The 22,225-nt window shown below is 48.8% G+C and overlaps 1 protein-coding gene and 1 long non-coding RNA gene across 2 annotated transcripts; both read right to left on the bottom strand.

Annotated features, from left to right (window-relative positions):
• Positions 1-1,336: 1,336 nt before the first annotated feature.
• On the bottom strand, positions 1,337-8,209 carry LOC100461842 (protein lin-28 homolog A-like). The gene is made up of 2 exons (XM_063725283.1): positions 8,152-8,209; positions 1,337-3,200 (listed from the first exon to the last, which is right to left on the bottom strand). The coding sequence occupies exons 1-2, from the start codon at positions 8,207-8,209 to the stop codon at positions 2,470-2,472; spliced, it is 789 nt and encodes a 262-aa protein (XP_063581353.1). The 3' UTR covers positions 1,337-2,469.
• A 7,083-nt stretch (positions 8,210-15,292) lies between these two features.
• Positions 15,293-20,291, bottom strand: LOC100938784 (uncharacterized). The gene is made up of 2 exons (XR_008526715.2): positions 19,277-20,291; positions 15,293-18,912 (listed from the first exon to the last, which is right to left on the bottom strand). It is a non-coding gene; the product is annotated as an uncharacterized LOC100938784 (long non-coding RNA).
• Between the last annotated feature and the right edge of the window lie 1,934 nt (positions 20,292-22,225).

The raw sequence follows: 22,225 nt of genomic DNA, 5'->3' as shown, positions 1-22,225 counted from the left end.
GCATGAATACATCAAGAAATGGTCGGCCCAGCGTGGTGGCTCATGCCTGCAATCCCAGCACCCTGGGAGGCCAAGGCAGGCAGATCACCTGAGGTCAGGGGTTCCAGAGCAGCCTGGACAACACGGTGAAACCCCGTCTCCACTAAAAACACAAAAATTAGCTGGGCGTGGCAGGCCCTTGTAATCCCAGCTACTCAGGACGCTGAGGCAGGAGAACCACCCGAACCCAAGAGGCAGAGGCTGCAGTGAGCCAATCATGCCACTGCACTCCAGCATGGGTGACAGAGTGAGACTCCATCTCAAAAAAAAAAAAAAAAAAGAAGAAAGAAAGAAAGAAATGGTAATGGTCTTGACTTAGGAGGTTGGGAACAAGGGATGGAGGGTTTTCCTAGCTTCAGCATTTTTGCATACATCGTTTAAGAGTTGTGGAGACACTCCAAGCATTAAATGTGTATGTGTGTGGGTGTGGTTGTGGAGACACTCCAAGCATTAAATGTGTATGTGTGTGGGTGTGGTTGTGGAGACACTGCAAGCATTAAATGTGTATGTGTGTGGGTGTGTAAGTTTTCTTTTGGAGGTGAACAGAAAAGAGGGCAGAGTAGAAGACAAGTTTTTAGGACAGAAGATCTGGTCTAATAGGTAATAGGGGAAGGGGAATACAAAAGAAAGGATGGTTCAAGATCCCCACTTTAAGAAGAGGGCCCCCCAAACTAATGTTTCAGACCTTTTTGCCTGGTGCAGAACCTTCTGTCAAAGATGCTTTGGCTATTTTTCTCTCAATACAAAAAGAAGTTTGTAAACAAAACCCCCAAAGAACACGGAGAAAGACCAATACATTATATTTACACAAACTAGGCCACCTAGCAATCAACTTAGTGAAGTCCTACAAAGCCCAGACAAATACAATAACTGGGGTGGGGGCAGCATTTAGATGAGACAAGAACCCAGGATCAGACACACACCACCCAATGCGTTCAACATTGCATTTGTCCCGTTTCAACACAGTGAGGTAAGTTTGCGGTGATCTCACAGCATGTAAACGAAAACCCCTTTTTCTCCTTTAGCTACCATGACACTATTAATCACTACTGCAGCAGGGCAGGACACAGGCCCCAGGCACCACAAAGCCCTTGCTTATGTGTCTCCCTGGAACCCGAGAATTTTGAAAGGTTAAGGATCTTACCTTACTTCATATATCCATCCCTCGACAGCACAGGATTAAGTACAGGAGTATTGGTCGTTAAACTTATCCTTAGCAACTGTAGTTTTACAAACACACACACACCCTGTGGTACATGGTAGGCCTAATCTAATGTGCCCTAGGGTTAGACAATCTTCACCTAATCTTGGCTTGCTCTCTGGGCTTTTCACCTGGACCAGCCTCTCCTAGCCTCTGTGTACCACCATTTCCTGTTTAGACTAATTCCCAGTCTTCCAGTAGAAGGCAATCAAGTCATGGGGCAACCCAGTTAAAACCTAGTCTCCCATAAAACATTTTCAAGGCAGAGGGGTTTCAAGAGGACACTATGGCAGAAAAGCCAGCTCTTATTGGCAAAAATGAGGTAGTTCAATGGGCTGTGCACTCCAAATAGTTGCTCTCCACGGTGGCAAAAACAACAAAAAGTATTCCTGCTGCGCAGACCTGGAGCTGCTGCCGGCTTCTCCCTGAGATTGCTCATGTACCTGAGAACACAGTGCAGGAAATGAGGGCCTTAGATTAAAATATACAGAAATACAAAACCAGAATATTTATATTAAGGAAAAAAAAGTTAAAATGCACAAGATACGTCATTCGCACACAGCTAGTGCAGTTGGCATCCTGGAGAAAGTGGGACCCAAGGTGCAGTATCAAGGGAGCAAATAAATAAAATCACATTGGCCCAGAATGGGGTGGGGGTGAGCATAGAGCAGCAGGTCTGCAGCTGTTCCCCCAACACCCTTTTTGCCATCAGCATTACCCATTGCTTGGCACAGTTGCCAGCACCCTATCCCAAAAGTGGGTATGAGGATACAAGTTGTGAAAAAAAAACACTGCTTACTCCTGAGAGATTCCCTTCCACAGAATGTAGTGGCTTGGCTCCATGAATCTGGTCTTATATTTAGTCATTTCACTGTGGCATGAGAATTATTATATATCCTTCTTTAAAAGGAAAACAACTTCCCTATCCAGGCCACTTTCAAAAGCTGGAAATTCTGGGGATGGAGACTCAAAGTATGCAGGTTGTAGGGTGATTCCCCCCTCCTGGTTGCCCCCAGAACCCTCACTTGCATTTGGACACAGCATGGTTGGAGTTCCTTTGACTCACCCTTTCCCCCCACCTAGAGGGAAGAAAGGGTAATGGTGTGAACCCAAGCCTAAGACACATGGCAGTGCCAACTAGCCCCAATGCACCCTATTCCCACTTTCTCCACTCTGCCTGCTCCTCGAAACTTCCTGATAGCAAAAGAATAGCCCCCACCCATTGTGGCTCAATTCTGCGCCTCCGGGAGCAGGGCACGGCTGTGGATTTCTTCTTCTTCCTCCCGAAAGTAGGTTGGCTTTCCCTGTGCACTAGGACCCTGCTGGGCCTTCAGCGGACGTGAGGCTACCATATGGCTGATGCTCTGGCAGAAGTGGCACTTCTTGGCCTGGGGTGGCAGCTTGCATTCGTCGACATGATGGTCTAGACCTCCACAGTTGTAGCACCTGTCTCCTTTTGATCTGCGCTTTTGCATGTTCTTCCCTTTTGGCCGTCTCTCACTCCCAATACAGAACACTCCACCAGGTCCGGTGACACGGATGGATTCCAGACCCTTGGCTGACTTCTTAAAGGTGAACTCCACTGCCTCACCCTCCTTCAAGCTCCGGAACCTCTCCATGTGCAGCTTACTCTGGTGCACAAAGACGTCCACTGGGGAGTCGAGCGTGACCCCGGCGCGGGCGGTTATGGACAGGAAGCCGAATCCCATGCGCACGTTGAACCACTTACAGATGCCCGCACCGTGCAGCAGCTGAGGCTCGTCCGCCGCCCGGGCCGCGTCCTCTGGCGCCGCCTCGGACGTCTTTTCTGCCGCCTTGGCGCAGCCACCTGCAAACTGCTGGTTGGACACGGAGCCCAGGGCCGTTGGCTGAGCCCGTGGCACCGGGCCCCTGGTCTGGCGGCTGCTGGCCCCGGAGAAGTCCGAAGGCTTTGAATTTATTTTACTTTCAGTTTGTCGAGCTTTGCGAAAGTGTAGATTAACATGTTTTCATTGAATTTGGAGGTTTTCGGCTAGTATTTCTTTAAGTATTCCTTCTGTTCCTTTTATTCTATCCTCTCCTGAAAATTCCCTTATATGTGTTTTGGTACACTGGATTGTGTCCCACAGGTTTCTGAAACTGTTCATTTTTCTTCTTTTTAATTCATGTTCCTCATACTGGATAATTTCACCACCTATCTTTAAATTTACTGATTTTTTCTTCTGCCTTCTCAAATCTGTTATTGAGGCCATCTAGTGAAGTTTTTATTTCTATGATTTTATTTATCAATTACCGAATTTTATTTGTTTCTTTTTTAGCATTCCATCTCATTATTGATGTTCTGTATTTGGTGAGATATCATTCTCATGCATTCCTTTAGTTCTTTTGACATGGTTTCCTTTAGTTCTTTGAACTTGTTTAAAATTGTTAGCCTAATATGTTCACCTAGTATGTCCAATGTCTGGTATATGCAGTCTACAAAAGGCACTTTAGATTTTAAAAATGAATAGGTTAAAAAAAGAGGGTGGAAAAAAGTATACCATGTAGAAAACTATGATAAAAGAGCTGAGACACCTCTACTAATATTGGACAAAGTACCTTGAGAAAAATAGCATTACTAGAAATAAAGAGGCATATTCTATAATGATAAAATTTCAATTTATCAGGAGGATATAAGGATTATAAACATATACACAATTAGCAACACATCCCCCAAATACATAAAACATGAAAATGACAGAATTGAAGGGATAAACAAAACATTAATAATAGTTGAAGATTTCAGCACTCCATTATCAATCATTGATAGAACAACTAGATAGAAAATCAGCAAGGATACAGAGGCTGAAACATTATCAACCAACTTGACCTACTTGACAACAACAAATGAATTATACACGCTTTTGAAACACACATGGAACATTCTCCAGGATAGACTAGATGGGAGGGCACAAATTATCTATAAATTTTTTAAAAAATTGAACTAATACAATATATGTATTCCAACCACAATGGAATTGAATTAGTAATCACCAACAGTTGGAAACTTCAGGAATCCACAAATGACAGGTGAAAGAAAAAAAAACACAGGGGAAATATTAAAAAGAATTATGCATGAAATGAAATGAAACCATAACATGTCAACATTTATGAGATGGAGATAAAGCAGTCTTAGAGGAAAAACTGTAGCTGTAAATGCCTACATCGGAAAAGAAAAATACTTCTGATCAATAATTCAACTTTCTATGGTAAGAAGCAAGGAAAAGAAGAGAAAACTAACCCCAAAGCAAGCAGAAGAAAGGAAATAATAAAGATGAGAGCAAGAGTAGATGGAATAGAAAATAAAACGCTATAGAGAAAAGTAATGAAATCAAAAGTTGAATCATGGAAAATAACAACACAATTGACAAACCTTTAGCTAGGCTTGCCAAGAAAAACAAATGGCCTAAAATTCCTAAAACCAGAAATGAAATTGGGCACATCACTACCAACTTTATAGAAATTTAAAGGATTATAAAGAAATCCTATGAACAACTTTATGCTAACATATTAGACACCTTCGATGAAATGGATAAATTTCTAGAAAAACTAATTACCAAAATTGACTCAAGAGGAAATAGAAAATCTGTATAAGCCTACAAGAAGTAAAGACATTAAAATTGTCATTGCATATCTTCCCACAAAAAAGGCCCAGGCCCAGATGTCTCCACTGGTGAATTCTACCAAATATTTAAAGAAAAAAATAATACAAATCTATACAAACTCTTCCAAAATATAGATCAGAAAGGATCACTTCCCAACACATTGCATAGGAATGATAGAAGTGTTGTAAAATCATATTCTAGTGAGTATGTACTTTTATACATAAGGAAGTTAAGAGACACAGGGCCTCATTTGTGATCCTTTGGGAGTGTGAGAAGCACATATTTCCTACACCCATGTTCCCATTTGGAAGGGCTTCTCTGACCAGCATCAGCCACAAGTGACTTTGCTGAGTAGGGCATCCAGAAGAAGGGGCTGAACGTGGCATTTGAAGGCCCTTTCCTCCTTTCTTCTTGGAATCTGACTGCATGGAGGAATCATACTCCTGGGTTCTCTCCATTAAGTGATAAGCTTCAGGAGACAGGTGTTGACTATGGGTGCCTGTGCCTATTATTTTGAGGAGTAAATTCAATTCCTGGAGAGAATAACATATAAGCAAGTGCTTTGGGGTCACAAACTGCTTCCCAGGTCATTAGGGGAGGGAGGAATAAAGATGCTATGTTGTTGAGCATTGTTTTGACTTCTCAATTTATCTCTCAGTTGATTCAGAGAGATGTAATGAAAATGAATTAATTGACTTATTGATTGATTGAAATTAGTGGAACAAGGAGGCATGTCTTTTCTTACCTCATAAAAGCAAGTCAAAGCCGGGTACAGTGGCTCACCCCTGTAATCCCAGCACTTTGGGAGGCCAAGGTGGGCGGATCACCTAAGGTTGGGAGTTCGAGACCAGCCTGACCAACATGGAGAAACCCTGTCTCTATTAAAAATACAAAATTAGCCAGGTGTGGTTGTGCATGCCTGTAATCCCAGCTACTCAGGAGGCTGAGGCAGGAGAATCGCTTGAACCCAGGAGGCTGAGGTTGCGATGAGCTGAGATTGCGCCATTGCACTGCAGCCTGGGCAACAAGAGTGAAACTCTGTCTCAAAAAAAAAAAAAAAAAGCAAGTCAGTGGTGGGGTGAACCAGGGCGAAAAATGTTGGCTCCAACCAAGCACAGCCAAATCTCCCTAGGCCCTAGGCTTGGTGAATCCAGTGTAAGTTTCTGAGACAGATTTACAAGAACTTCCACGTCTTTTGCAAAAAAAATGCAATTCAATTTACAGCAAAATGAAAGGAGCACATTCGAGTTCCTGGCACGCTCTAGCTTATTGACAAAATGCCCACCAGAGTTCCCTCTCCTGCCTGTCTCAGATGGGCTGGGCTGGGCTGGATGTCATTCTAGCAGATTCACACAGGGAGGCAGGCAACAGCTTGTCTTAAAGATCCTTCTTTTTTGAGGGAAGCTATTGTTCAGGATGGAGTAATTAGAAGTGTCAATGGGATGGGGGATATCAGGAGATGCTGAGATACAATGTTTCAGATAAAAGCCTGGGCCCTGATATGCAATTTGCCCCAGTACAGGAAGACCCAACAGACACAGAGAAATTGACAACCTCCTGTCAGGACCCAGTTCAAATCAGACATGGTTAGAGAGCTTCCTGACCTGTGGGCAGAACTTTCATCTCTTGGGACATTGGCCTCCGTGGTACCAATTCTATCCAAGACTTCCCAGGTACGAGAAAAGATCTCTCTTCTTTCCTTCATTTTCAAACCATTTTAACTCAGAGACACATTTTCCTGGAATTTGAAACCTCATGATTTTTTTTACTGGGGAAAGTGCATTTCTCAGGAAAATGGGGACAGGACAGAAATCAGGTTCCTGGAGAAAGCAGGGTTCGGGGTTCCAGTGTAGTCCCAGCAGGTGAGCCACAACTGCGCTCTGGCCCCTGGTTCACAAATGCCCCAGCTGTGTAGATGGGCAGAGGGTGTGTTATTCTGTTAAAGGTAGGATTTGAGCCACTGTATTACTGAGGTGTGGTCTATGACTTCTAGGAAAATCCTTTTGGATCTTCTGATTTTACAGCTTCTATATTCATATTTAGTTCGTATCTAACACAAGGAATGAAGTTCTGATGCATGCTACCCCATGAATAAGCCATGAAAACAAGAGGCTGAGTGAAAGAAACAGACAAAAAGATCACAGAGGGTCTGATTCCACTAATAGGACATGTCCAGAATAGGTGAATGTGCAGAAATGGAAGGTAGATGAGGTTGCCAAGAACTGGGAGGAGGAAGACAAGGGGAGTAACTGCTAACAGATAAAAGGCTTTCTTATGGGGGTATGTAAATATTTTGGAACTAGATAGAGGTGGTGGTTGCACAACATTGTGAAGGTGCTAAGTGAGGCAGAACTTTCCCCTTTAATTAGTTAATTTGTGTTATGTAAATTTCACCTCAAATAAAGATTAAGTGAGGAGGGTGGGCTCTCAACTCAGAACCAGAGCAAATACTTCATCCCAATGCAAATGTTACTTGGCTATTTTGGCTGCACCGACCTGAGCACTTCCATCAGAGCTGGCTCCGTGAATCCCAGGATCCAACCTGTTTGTTGTATATGCTCCTTGGGGAGCTTGGCTCATGACCCGACTTGGAAATGACATTTCCGGGTGCTAGGATCTCTCTGTGCCCAGTGCTGGGGCTGCACCAGGCACTGAAGCCTTCCCACCTCAGGAGGGCTGTGTCCTCCTCCTGTGTGATGAGGAAGAATGTGCTGCTTAGTCACTGGCCTCAGTAGCGGTCTCTGGGCATGAGCTAGGTCTCAGTGAGCCCAGGGATGGGAAGCCTGGCTCTGCCCCTGAAGCCACATGCTGCCTCCAAAGTGGGCATTTTCTCTTTGTTGAAGGGTAAGTCACCTCTCCCCCTGAAACTCTTTTATCTATAAATCTCCTTTCATTGTTGGGGACCAGAGCCCAACTGCTCCTGCTTGGTGCCTTGGTGGCCTGGGGTGGGCCACGGAGGTCTGTTTGCAGCTTCTCTTCTGTCACCATCATGAGTTCTGACACCCTGGCCCAGGCACAGAACTTCAGGTCACCCTGATGTTTCCATAGGCACCAATGTTACCAAGCCCCAAGACTCATCCTATGACCAGATTAGATCTGAGCCAGATCTGTGGTCCTCCCTGGCCTCAGATAAGAGTCTAGGCAACAAGCGCAGGGAGGGGAGGGGCTGGGGCTGAACCCTTCCATTTCAAGAGAGCTGCCGACTGAAGGGGACTCCATCATCCCAGCAAGGAGGGAAGATAGGTGGGCTCACTTGGAGCTGGTCCCTAGCGTTCTCCTAAACCCTACTGATGCACCAATATGTGACTGCCGGCCACAAGGTCACCTGTGGAATATTTCCAGGCATATCGCAGGCATTTATCAGTTTGTGGAACAAACTCTGTTCTAGAAGCTTCTGTGATTCAGAAGCGAAGTTTCAGCAGCTCAGGGTTGTAGGACCAGGTAGATCTCACTGTTCTGAGACTTTCCATAATTCCGTCTGTAAACTTTTCATCATAAATGTGATCATCAGTTCAGGCTCCCATGACAGAGATCACAGACTGAGTGGCTTAAACAACAGAAGTTCATTCTCTCAGTTTTAGGAGGCTGAAAGTCTGAGATCCAAAGATCGCCAGGATCATTTCTTTCCAAAGCCTCTCTCCTTAGCTTGTAGATGGCTGCCTTCTCCCTGTGTCTTCTCATGGTCATCCTTCTGTGGGTGTCTGTGTCCTAATCTCCTTTACTTATGAAGACACTACTCCTACTGGATTAGGGCCTACCCTAATGACCCATTTAAACATAATTACCCATCTAAACAAACATAATTACCCCTTTAATGTCCCTGTCTCCAAATTCAGTCACATTCTGAGGTACTGGCATAATTCAACATATGAATTTAGAAGAATACAATTCATCTCATAGCAACAGCCCTTAGTTGGGGATGCTGAGGCAAAAAAGAGTCAGCTACTATGAAAAAGAGCTGGGATTTGCCCCCAAGAGGTCAGCTCTCACAGTCTCAGCATGAACTCCTCAATCACTGGGTTTGACCAAGCTGTGGGATTCCAGAAGGGGTAATGACCTTCTGTTTAACTTTCAAGTTAGGCAACAAACCACCTTGGTTTTCCTAGGGCTATGAGGATTCTCAGGACAAGAGATGTTCAGAGCTTAAACTGGGAAAGTCCTAGGCAAAGCAGGATAAGTTGGTCACCCTCCCCGCATGATTCTACAAAGAAAGACCTGTGATTGGCAATATGGAGCAGAGTGCCTGCTCCTGTTGTGGACGGACGTAGTCCAGGGTTCAGGTGCGAGTCTCCCTTGGGACCCCAAGAAGCCTTTTTTTTTTTTAACCATTTTGTGGAACAAGCTTTGTTCCAGAAGCTTCTATGATTCAGAAGCAACGTTGGCTTTCATGAAGAGGTCACCAGCACTTCCCCAAGTGTAACTGAGCTGCATAAAGCTCTCCATAGGCACCCTACCCAAGTGTCTCCTCTATGTCAAACCCTGTTCCAGAAGCTGGAGAAGTTAGTGAAAAACATTGTGAAGAGAATAAAAACCCCGATAAATCTTCCATTCCCACAGAGGGATTCCTGCAAAAGTAAGTAAGTAAGTTGCGTAGACACTCAGCATGTGATGAATGCAATGTTAATAGGATGATCAGCAGAAGCTTCTCTGGAAGTTGATCCTGGGGCAAAGATTGGAAAGAGGAGAGAAAGCTTACAGATGTGCAGAGGCCCTTCCAGGCAGCAGAACAGCATAAAGGTCCTACCAGGAGGCCCTCATGCTGAAAGTGAGGAATTGAGGGGAGGTGAGTAGGAGAGAGGTTGGGTAGACCTTCCCTAGAGCACTGAAAAGCAACTGCCCCATCTAGGACTCAGAATATCTTACAGCCTTAAGGTAGATGAATTGCCTGATGCCTCCACCAAAACCATGCCATGAAAACTGTCTGTGTCAGTGAGAGAGTTGGAGAACAAAGGTAACGAAATGCACCTTTTTCCCTTATGGGCACCTAGGTGCATGGATACACACCTGGCGTTGGGCATAGCATCAAGAATACCTGCACGAGGTGGAGAGAGGGCAAGCAGGAGAGGGTACCCTGCAGTGGAGGATATGGGACGGATGGATCTCCTGCAGGAGACTCATTCCTCTCCTTGACTTTGCTCTGTGAGATTCCTACCAACCTTGGAAGGCCCAGCAGGACCCTCTTGGGAAACCTAGCAGGTCAGAAGGCAACCCTGACTGTCTTTCCTAGACCTGGTAAGTTACCAACCTTTGTCTTTGCAGGGTGTGCCCAGGCAGCAAAGGTAGCCCACCATGGCCCAGCTTCTCTCAATGTTCTCTGGTAAGCTGGATTGGGACAACGGGACAGAGACTCCAGGACACGTGAACATGAGTCATACGGGAGGCGAGTGGTTGGTGGGCAAACAGGTGGTTTTCATCCAGACAGTGCTGGTGGCCTTCTGTGGGCTGGTGGGCAATGGTGTGGTCTGCTGGCTCCTCTGCTCGCAGGTCAGGAGCAGCCCCTACATGACCTACATCCTTAACCTGGACGCTGTTGATATGGTCAACCAGTCCTGTGTAACAGTGATCCTGTTGGAGAAAATCCACGTGCTGTATCACCAGGTGACATTGCAGTTGGCCGTGTTTCTGGAGCCTGTCTCCTATTTCTCCGACACAGTGGGTCTCTGTCTCCTGGTGGCCATAAGTATTGAGAGATTTCTGTGTGTCCTCTGTCCCACCTGGTACTGGTGCTGCCACCGCCCAAAGCACACCTCTGCCATGATGAGCATCCTGAGCTGGGCCCTGGACCTTTCTTTGCATGTGGTTAGCCAGGTTTGTGAGTACTGGGAGAAGGGCCTGGCATGTGACCAATTTCAGGCAGGCTTTATAATATTTCACATGCTTATTTGTCTTGTGATGGGCATTTCCAGCCTGACTTTGACCATCAGGAGCCTGTCCTACCTGAAGAAGTGTTCACCCATCCGGATCTACCACATTGTCCGCTTTGTGGCTATCAGCTTCCTTGTTTGGGGCCTGCCCTTAGTTGTCCTTGTGCACCTGCCAGGAGAAGAATACCTGGCCTTTGCCTTTGACCTCCTGTTGCTGCTGTCCATGGTGGTCAGTATGGCTCAAACAGCCATGTACTTCTTGGCTGGCTGCCTTCGAAGGAAGAGGCATAGGGAGTCCTTAAAGGTTGTTCTCCCAAGGGCTTTGTTGAATGAGATGGAAGGTGGAGGAAACAAGGGGTCTCAGGCAAGGGAACAGCAGGTTACCAGGACTGAGCTCCTCCCACTCCAGGAAGCTGTTCCCTAGGACTGACCATGATGCCCTGTATTGGTCCATTCTCATACTGCTATAAAGAAATATCTGAGACTGAGTTTTCTAAAGAAAAGAGGACTAATTGGCTCACAGTTTGACAGGTTGTACAGCAAGCACTCCTGAGCACAGGAGGCCTCAGGAAACTTACAATCATGGCAGAAGGTGAAGGGGAAGCAGGCACGTCTTCACATGGCAGGAGCAGGAGGAAGAGAGCAATGGGAGAGGTGCTATACACTTTGAAACAATCAGATCTGGTGAGCACTCACTCGCTATCATGAGAGCAGCACTGAGGGGGAAATCTGCCTCCATGATTCAATCACCTCCCACCAGGCCCAACCGCCAATACTGGAAATTACAAATGGACATGAGATTTGGGTGGGGAACACAGATCCAAACCATATCATGCCCTGTGGAGTCTGCCCCATAAGGAGGTGCTTGAGTCCTGGCAAACATAAGACTCTGAATAGGGCAGGAAGTCAAGTGGTGGAAACAACTGTGACTAGAGGAAATGTTCACTGAAGACTCCCTTTACCTCAAGACTGCTCTAATTACTTTGCAAATATAAAAGCAGGTAATTTTAACAATGCTATGATAGATAACTTTATTATTATCCTGCTTCAGCCTAAGCCAAAAGGCCACTTGGCCCACTTAGCCAGTGGTTATCCAAAGGCCCCAGCACATTATAACAAGCACAGTCCTTCACCATCACGCTCCCTCTTGGTGATCAATCACAGTTGGACTCTTGTGGGTCTGTCTCTGGGCCCTCTGCTCTATTCCATCAGTCTATTTATCCATCCATGGACAACACCACACTTGATGTAGTTACTGCATCTTTATCATACATGTCTATCTGCTAGAAGCTGAGTCCTCCTACAAGCAGCTAGAGAAGAAAAAGACATATATGTACAGAGAATCAAAGCTACAAAGCAGATTTCTTATTGGAAAATTGCAAGTTGTATGGAAGTATTTTTTTTAAAGAAAAAATTGCCAACCTAGAATTCTTTACACAGTCAAAATATTTTCCAATAAAAAGGCAGAATAAAGAGGTTTTCAGATAGACAAAAGAGGAAAGAAATCATCACCAGGAGATGTACAGATTGAGAAATGGTAAAGGACATCCATATAGCAAGAGAATAATGACTCCAGATGGAAATCTGAGTCTACTAAAGGAAGGAGCCCTTTGCACTGCTGGACTCTCCATAGGATGCTGAATACAAGTAGTGAGAGCTGAGATCCTCACCTAGTTCTTCCTCTGGGGTGAAAGCATCCAGTCTTTCATCATTAAGAATAACGTCCAGTAAACATCAGCTATAGGGTTTTTGTAGGTGCCTTTTATCAGTTTAAGAAAATTCACTTCTATTCCTAGTTTTTAGGAATATAAATAGACTGGAAGTTTTTATAAGGTTGTTGGATTTTGTCTAATGCTTTTTCCAAATATACTGAAATAATGATGTGCTGTTGTCTTTTCATCTGTTAATATGGTGGGTTATACTGGCCCATTTTTAATGTTGAAGCAGCCTTGCATTCCTGGGATAAATTTCACTTTGTTGTTCTGTGCATATGTTTATATTTGTGTTGCATATGTATGTATGCTGAAGGGCACGTGTTTCTGTGTGTGGCAATGCAGTAGACCTAGGTTAGAAAAAAAAAAACCCTCTAAAAAAGAAGAATTAAGTAAGATGGCTAACAGTACCTGACTTCAAGACTTATTGTAAAGGTTCAGAAATTCAGATGGTATGGTATTGGTAAGAGGCTAGACAAATGGATCAATAGAACAGAATACAGAGTCCAGAATAGACCATCACATATATGTTCAATTGTTTTTCAAAAGTTGTACAGCAAATTCAGTGGAGAAAAGACAATCTTAGCAACAAATACTATTAGAACAATTAGATATGCATATTAAAAACTTCAATCCATACATGGCACCATTATTCAAAATGTATCATAAACCAAAATGTAAGGCCTAAAACTTTAAAATTTGCATGAGGAAAAAGGTAGATATTAGTGTGACTTTGAATTAGAGAAATATTTGTTAGATAAGCACCAAAAACATGATGCATAAAAGGAAAAAAAATGATCAATTGGACTTCATCAAAATGATATGTGCACTCTGAAAGACCCTGTGGGGAGAATGAAAAGACAAGCCCCACGCTGGAGGAAGTATTTGCAAATCTCACCTCTGATGGACTCATATGTAGGATCTACAAAAAGCTTTGACTCCTCATGGCCCTCAGGAGTCAAAGGGGTGCTGTGCTCAGGGCAGAAATGGGAAATGCCTCCCACCCTGTCATTCATGTCCCCTGAGCAGTGGTGCTCAAAGTCCCCTACTAATGTCCCTTCCTGGGTACTTCTTGGCTGGCTGAAGTACCCTTCTCTCCCCACATCTACACCGACAGGCCAGGCCCCTCCTCCAGGGCACAGGGAGGGACAGTTGGTCTCAGGCTCTGGGTGCCCAGCTTCATGCTCACCCCTTCCTTCAAGGCCCACTGGGCCTGTCTCACAGGATATAGTGAGGTTTTCTGGTATCTCCTGGACATGCTGTCTGGGCCTATTCCCAAGCTGCAGCCAGAAAAATGGAGGGATGTATGTCAGACCAGGTACCCTTCCCACAGAGCATGGGTCTAGATACACAGTACAGAGGCCACAGGATGGCCAGCCTAGAACCTGTGAAGTGTGCCGGGGACCACACAAGGGCTGTCTCCAGACAGCCAGGCGAAGCTTTGCTGGTTTCTTGGTATCTCATTTCTTTCCTTTTCTTTTTTTCTTTTTTTGAGACAGGGTCTTGCTCTGCTGCCCAGGCTGTAGTGCAATGGCATGATCTCAGCTCACTGCAATCTCCACTCTCTGACTTCCAGGCTTAAGCCACTCTCCCACCTCAGCCCCACCAGTAGCTGGAACTACAGGCGCGTGCCACCACACCTGGCTAATTTTTTTGTTTTGGTAGAAATGGGCTTTCACCATGTTGTCTAGGCTGGTCTTGAACTTCTGGACTCAGGCAACCCACCCTCCTTCGCCTTCCAAAATCTTGGGATTACAGGCGTGAGCCACTGCATCTGGCTGTTACTTCATTTCTTGCCAGTTGCCTTACCCTCATGAAAAACCCCCTTCATTCAAAATCAGTAAGAGGAGAAAGGTGGTAAAAGAATCAATGGAAAGAAAGCAGGATAGAACATCTGTCCATATAACTTCTTTATGTCCCATTGGAAAGAAAAGCCTAAAGGGGTCCATTGGTTTCTATTGCTCTGCGGTCCCGAAGATGGCATTACACAGTGCAATAACTACCAGCAGGGGCCATACTTGATTTCAGCAGACGTCAGTGAGGACATACCTGGGATCTTCTGGGGTCATGGACATGGACTTAGAGCAGAACTGAGTAAACAGATGTGCACAGGCACGCACACACATACACATACACGTGCACATGTGCACACACAGGGACACACACTTCTGCACTGTTCTAGACTGCTCCCGGGGTAGCAGTCCTGGGCTGCACAGATGAGCCCCTCCCCATCCACTCTGACTCCACAAGGCTCCCCTGACCCCGCTAGTCACCTGGCCTGTTGTCAGTGGTGTCCTTTGTGTCCCGCCTTGGCACAGGCTCAGGACCTGGGATTGCCAGATGCTGAGAGATGAGATGAGATGGAAAAGATGAGGGAAGCAAGGGAAGAGGGAAGAGAGGGAGGGAGGGATGTGGGGAGGGAGGGAGGGAAGAAAGGAAGGGAGGGCTGCCGGAGACCAGCCACCCACGGACAGTAGACACAGGTGACAGCAGACCCTCTCAGGGATGCTTTGTACAGCCTGTCATGAATGAGCAATGTCACTGGAACTCCAACTTTTGCTCCCTTCCCAGCCCTCTGGGGGTCCCTATCAGGTGCAGTTTGAATTACAGGAAATTACTGGATGGTCTTAACCCTGGCATCTGCCTGAGAGTGGGAGGCTGCAGTGCAGTGTGGCTCACAGTTGTGTGGGAACCTTGGCCTTTCTGGTCCTCGGCCCTACTGCGGCCTTTGGGATGGGGAGACTGTGAGAGGCTGGTCAGGATCTGGGCTGTGCCACCCTCATTTCCCATCCACCCCAGTATATCCAGGGCTTCCTGCAGAGAGCTCTGGGCAACTCAAAAACAGGCAGGACATAACAACAAAGACTTTATTGTGCTTTAATCAAAATAAGTAGGGGCTTTGAGGCCAAGGAAGGGGTCCTTTTCCCCCAGAAGAGGCTTTCTTAGGCATTGTTGAATCTATGCTGGAAGCTCTGGTCCCACCTTGGAGCCTCCTGCAGTGAGTAGCGCCAAGTTTCCTGACTTTTTCTGACCACAAAATACAACTGCCAAGAATGGCAGATGAGGGTTCCAGCCTCCTGGACTCTCATTTGCTTAGTTTTCTTCAGTCTTGTGTCCTGGAGCAGATTGTGGACCCTGGAAGCAGGGCCCCAGTGCCATCTGCTTGGGCCTCAGAACTCCGCCCCACTGGTGGTCTGGTGGTGGCCACTTATCCTGCAGGATCCTGGCCATTTCTGCTTCCTTGAATGGATGAGGTTGGTGGCTGGTCCACGTGTTTCTGCCCCACCCTCACCAAGGTGGCCAGTGGTAGTTTGAGCTTGGTAACATCATCAGCTTGGCCTTGCCAGGCACACATAGGGCCTGGGTATGTACGCAGTGCTTCAAGGGGGCTTGCTCCGCCTTAAGCCAAATACTAGTTCTGGCCACGGCCACAGGGGGCTCCATCTCCTGTGTATCTTGGCTGCTGCTGGGGGCCCCAAGGCACCCCTGGTCCCCCTTCCCTTTCAGGGCTCAGGTTGAGTCTGGGCTAGGGCCCTCTGGGTCTGGGAATTGTGTGTTGAGAGGGGGGTTCTGCCCTACAGGTTGGGACCATGGATGCAGTGCATGCTGCTGGCTGGCCTGGGCTGTGGGGACGCCATGCTCACCCTTCCCTCCAGTGGCCTCCAAGTGTCCAGCTTCCCCATCAATATTGCTTTTCCATGTCTAAGGAGCTCTCTGGAGCTTTGGGGCAGCTTGCTAAGTGCTGCCCTGGCTCCTTCTGGGCCATGATGGTCACCGTCTGCCAAGGGTGATCAGATGTAGCCACCACATGCAGGAGAGTTGTCTCTGGCCCTACCTCTGGGCTATCAGGGGGCTGGGCAGTGTCTGGTATTGGGGGCTAGGCCAGTCCTATGGTCTTAGAGGTGTCCAGGGCAGATATGGAAGTGACAGGGGCCTAGCATCTCTGCTCCAAGCTCTACTGTGAAAACCACAGGCCTCTGAGGTCCAGGTCCATGTGGAGCTTAGAGAGGGCGTTCCAATGCAGGAATCACCAAGCACCCTGTGGTCTATCCTGAGCTGGGGATGGGCTGGCCACACTCTGAGTTCCCAGGGCCCCCAGAGAGCAGCCTGCTGTCCTGGGCTCTGCAGAAGCTCCCTTATGCCTCTGGGCTTTAGCCTTGGGTACAGCATAGCCAGGTGAGGGTAAGGGAGGACGAGGCTCCTGTTTCAGGAGGGCTACACCCATGGGCTGCTGGAGCTGGGCTGTGGGCCAGGGAGAACCAGCCCATCCCCTTGGGGAGGGTCTCAATGCTGGGGGATATCTGCAGAGGCCTGGGTGCTGGGGGTCTTGCTCAGGTTTGGCTGAAAGGAAAGCAGATTTGGTCAGCTTTTCCATTGAGAACATCTTGCTTTTGCCAGGCTGGATCCCACAGACCTGGGTCCCTGCAGTCCTCAGGGTCCCCGTGTGGTCCCCCTGGTCTAATGCTGAGGACACTCCTGCAGGCTGCTACTCCCAGAGGGAGGTGTGTGTGCAGCCTAGAGTGGGGAAGCTGTCAGGGAAGCTCAAGTCACTCCAGGGACAGCTCCCAGGGTTCAGGCTGACTCAGTCTTCCTGCCTCACACTCTTGCCCCAGGGCTGCTTAGCCTGGGTTTTAGCCTTGACTCAGAGCTCAGATGGATGGGGCCTTAACTGTTACCTAGCCCCTTTGCCGCCCAATATGCGGGCTTATCTCCACAGTGGGTGAGACACCCTCCACTCCTCTGGGGGATCTCCATGCCAGGGCTGGACTGTTCCCACACTCAGCTGAGCAATCAATTCTGGCTCTGGGCCAGGGTTTCACCTATGCCCTCTCCCTAGATCCTCTTAGGGTCTCTGACACTGATTTTAGGCCCTTGGAGGGGTGCTCAGGAGTGAAGGGCCCCTGCTGCTCTCCAGGGCTGCTGGTACTCACAGGTGTGGTTGTGGGCTTGCGCAGATGGATATGACCCCTCCAGTGTCCTTCTGGGACTTTCAGGAGTGAGAGCAGGAGGGTACAGGGGAGGGGCTTGGAAGAGTCTTGCTCACATCTCACTGTCTTTGAGGCATGTCCAGTAAACCCAAGGTCAGCTTTTGCCCTAGGCCCAGGCAGCCTGTTTTCAGAAGCTTCTTAGAGGAGGAGGGAGAGGAGGGGCTGGAGGAAGGCCCAGGGAGCAGGGCTGGTGAGGTCTGGGCACTTCCCACTATTTACTGCCTCACAGGGTGACACAGGAGAAGACTTGGTGCTGAAGCCCACCTGGGTGTGCAGGTCACAGTGCATGCTTCTCAGCTCCCCCATGGAGGCCTCAGGGCGCCTCATCACCACATCCTCCTCCAGGGCCCAGGCCTAGGACAGTGTGTCCTGAAGGAACTCCTGCAGGCCAAACAGGAACAGCTTCAGGGGGTGCTCTAGGGACGGGGTGACTATCAGGCTGGGAGGTGTATGTGGGAGAGTCAGTGTCTGCACCTTGTTCCCGCCCCAGGCACCTTCCACTGGGCAGTGCTGGATCCTACTGTGGCTGCCCCAGGGGTCCAGATGTTCACAGAAAACCACAGCTGCAGGAAGGCCTGGGCAGGGAAGTGCTCAACACACTCTTGCCTTTCATCTGGGTTGTGTCAGGAGTGGGTTTGGTACCTGGGTCCACTCCCTGCCCAGCGCACAAGGCCTGGTCTGGCCCTACCTCCAGGCTGGAGCAGAGAGCCGTGTGGACAGTGTGGATGCTGCTGTCAGGTCATCACACACCAGAAGCCAGGAATCTGTCCTGGCTATAGGTCCCAGGGTCTGTCCTGCATGCTCCTTCTGGGCACCATTGGCCACCCAGGGACTTAATTCCGTGGCTGTGAAGGCCATGTATACTGTAGTTGTCACCACGCACTCACCTTCCAGGAGGTAGACATCCCAGAGCCTCAGGATGAGCATGAAGGAAGTCTGTGGGAACAGCAGGTTTGGGAGGACCTGGCCTTTCCAGCCTGGGGGCTGGTGGCTTGAGCAGGGCCCACTGTAGCCTCAGTCTGGACTTCCTGAGGCTCCTTCTGCTTGGGAAGAGACCCACCCCATCTTCCATAAGGCTGGGTCAGACGAGGTCCGGCAGCTCTTCATGGGGATGGACTCATCTCAGCAGAAATGTGGCTCCCAGAATAAGGGGCTTCCTGAGGGCTTGTGGCTTCCCTGGCTCCTCTGGCTCTTCCAAGATGGGTCCTGGCCCAGTCTGCCCAGAATTCCCTGGTGTCTGGTGTGTGATGCTCCTATCAGACAGGTCCTGGTTTGTGTGCCCTGCAGAGACCTGCCTGTGCCTCCTGTGGGGTGGGGGTGAGCTGGGTCCTCCTGGGGAAGCCAGACCCCTGGGCTGGGGGAGCTGAGCACTGTGGGGAAAGAAGGTACCTGGCCGGGGGTCTCTCTATGCATCCTTATCCCATCGATGAAGCACCATAGAAACCAGTTTAAGGTGGAAAGCCGGATGCACAACCCTTCCTTGTCCTGATAGAAGGAATAGAAGTGTTCAGGGCCCCTTGGGCTTCTGTGAAAACCTCCGTATTCCAGGCCCCACTGCAGACCCTTCCCCAAGAGGTAGAACAGTGGTGGCTGTGCCCCAATACCTCCCCATGGCATGGGCCCCCAGTGGATGTACTTCCCCTAGCCTTGGCTCAGCCAGAGCTTGGCCTGGTCCCAGTGCCTCTGTACCCTCCAGGTAAGGAAAAGGAGGCCAAACTTTGAATCCGTTGAAAACCAGATCAAGCCCTGGCTGGAAGCTGGCCTCTTACCAGCCCCAGGCTTCCCCTGTCCCCACTAACCCCATGGGACCCAGGGCCTCTGGGGAAGAGCTGAGGGACTGTCCACTCACCATGTGCTTCATAAGCTCTCAGAACACTTTTAGCAAAACTTGCTCTTGATGGGCTTGGAGACTCTGGAAGTTAGAACATCTTGGGATGTAGACTCCTGAGAGGCTCCTGGGGCCCCAAGGAATCAGACTACTCCTGAGATGTGGAGCCATCAGGCTGAGTAGTGGCAGTTGGGCAGTGGCAGTTGGGCAGCAGCGGTTGGGCAGCAGTGGTTGGGCAGTGGCAGTTGGGCAGTGGCAGTTGGGCAGCAGCGGTTGGGCAGCAGCGGTTGGGCAGTGGCAGTTGGGCAGTGGTGGTTGCTTCCAGACCCCAAGGCCTTTCACTCTCCCATCCAGTGACCCCATCATGTGGTCTCGGCCAGGAGAGGAGGGGTGGGAACGCCCCTGGGGCCTGGCTGGAGGCACCGCTTAGTGGCTTCCTGGGCCATGGTTCCAGAAGGGCAGGCCTGCCTTTGAAGCAGTGAGGACAGGTGGGAGCTGGTGGGGTGATCAGGGGTGCTGGAGGGTGTGTGGCCTTCTCCTGGATGTGGGGTCAGGGCAGGGGACACAGGACAGAGAGAAGCTGTCATCTGGGCTTGGTCTAGCCATGGGCAGGGAGGGTGGTTGGGAGGGTGGCCAGCTGGGAGGTGGAAGGACCAGCAGGGTTGTAAGAGTCCCCTGTATAAGGTCAGGGCCAGAAGGTTGTGGCACCAGGATGCAGAAGGTGGTCACAGGGCAGCTGTGATCCCGTTTGCTGATGGGGATGACAGGCATCTGACTTGGGGTGTCGGGTCCCTGGCCAGTCACAGGCTCCTGTGGGACTCTCAGCAGGGGATATCCTGGAGGCTCAAAACGAGCAGGGGACAGAAGGTGCCTTGTCTGTAAGTCACAATTACCCAGCCAGTGTGGCCATCCCCTGTCCTGGCTGTGCGATGCCTCGTGGGTAGCTGTCCACTGTGAGCTAATGTCACATGGGAGGACTGTGTCACCTGAGAGGGCAGAGGTCACCTGGGAGAGTACCATGCTTGGCAAGCCTCTCATTGGCCAGCAGCTGGGCCAGCACCCAGATGTCTCCTCATTCTGGAACATGAGCAGGATAGTGGCTCATGGCGTGATGTGGCTTATGCCCCTGCAGTGATATGGCTTATGCTACCTCTGACAAAAGCCAAAGTCATCATGGAAAGACTTCACCAAGGCTGACGTCACCTTGGAGGGTTGAGGGTCACCTGAGAGGGCTAATGTCACCTGAGCACACTATGTCACCAAGAGGGCAGAAGTTACCTGGAAAGGCAGAAGTCCCCTGGCAGAGCTGAGGTCACCTGAGGAAACAGGTCACTTGGAAGGGAAGAGGTCACTTGGGAGAGGTAATAGGAGGAGAATATGCCCTCTGAGAGGGCAGAGATCATCTGGGAAAGCAGAGGTCCCCTGGAAGACCTGAGTTCACCAGGGAGGGCAGAGATAACCAGGGAGGACTAATGTCACTTAGGAGGGCTGAGGTCACCTGAAAAGACTGAAGTCATCTGGAAAGGCAGAGGTCACCTGGGAGAGCTGAGGTAACCTAGGAGGGCACAGGTCACTTGAGAGGGGAGAACTAATGTCACCCAGGAGGGCAGAAGTCACCTGAGAAGGCAGAGGTCACCGGGGAGGCCTGCCACAGGTCCCAGGGAATTTAGGGTGCAGCTTCCGTGCCCCTCTCCTGACACTGTGGGTCACTTGAGCCAGTCATGGACATCTCAGTTGACAAGGAGCTACGGAAGAGACTCCTGCTTCATCCAAACTCATGTGTGGCCAGAAAGGGCATAGGTGAGGGCTGTTAAGAACACCTTGACCCGAACTGCAGATGCTAAGCTGGGGAGGCCACTGTGCCGGGCTCAGGGCAACACCCATGAACTGAATCCCTATGAAGCCTGGCTTGTGGATGCTGACCACTGCACATAGGGGCCTGGGATGGCTCACAGGCTGCTGGGCACAGGAAGACAGCTAGGTCCAGACCCTGTGTGGGCAGCCCATGGAGTCTGCTCAGCAGCTCTTCCTGCCAGGAATGGTCTGGAAAGTGGGGGCTGGAGAGTGGGAGCAGCCATCTCAGTAAGTCCTTCCCTGTCTGCTGTGCTGTTCAGGGTTCGGGTGAAGGGGAATTTTGATCCCAAAGCCTGATTAAGATGATGGCTTCTTCAGGATCCAAACTCACTTTATGACAAAAGAAATGTTCATTAGGCACTTCACCAACTTGTAAAATATTCTGAGAGGGACAATCTGCAACAATGCAAAGCTTGTGGGGTTTGAGGTGGGAAAGGAAAATAAAACTCAGGACTCCAATTCACTATGCCAAAAGGAAAAAATTAACCTGAAAGCTGAGTCATGCAAAAAACTGTCTTTCCTTTTGTTCCTCAGCAGATAGCTACAGATAGAAGGTTAAATAGCTCCTCAGGTAGCTAGTCTTATGTTCATCTTATGTAAAGGGCCTATTACTGAGTATGAGATGAATCCATAATTGACTGTTTTCCTGCCTGCTCCTTTTCTCTTGCAACATGTGGATAACCACACCCTCTTTCCCCTCCAGCCCACTTCTCACCTTTAAATATTGAAGCCCTCACAATCATCTTTGAGAAAGGCACATATACCTGTTTCCTGGGTGCGTCCTTAACCTTGGCAAAATGAAAATTCTAAACTGACTGAGACCTATCTTACATACTTTTTCGTTTACAAGTTGGCAACCAATGGAAGAGACTCTGAGTGAAGGTGGCCCTGACCTTTGACAAATCTATTGGTGCATGGTACCAGTATGAGCTATATTTTTAATTTATCTGTTTTAATTTTGAGACAGTGTCTCACTCTGTCACCCAGGTTGAAGTGCAGTGGCACGATCACTGCTCACTGTAGCCTCCACCTCCTGGGCTCAGGTGATCCTTCCACCTCAGCCTCCTGAGTAGCTGGGACTACAGGCTTGTGCCACCACACCTGGCTAATTTTTGT

This window comes from Pongo abelii, chromosome 5 (assembly GCF_028885655.2).
Source record: "Pongo abelii isolate AG06213 chromosome 5, NHGRI_mPonAbe1-v2.0_pri, whole genome shotgun sequence".
Lineage (NCBI taxonomy): Eukaryota > Metazoa > Chordata > Mammalia > Primates > Hominidae > Pongo > Pongo abelii.
This window is presented reverse-complemented; position numbering and strand designations above follow the sequence as displayed.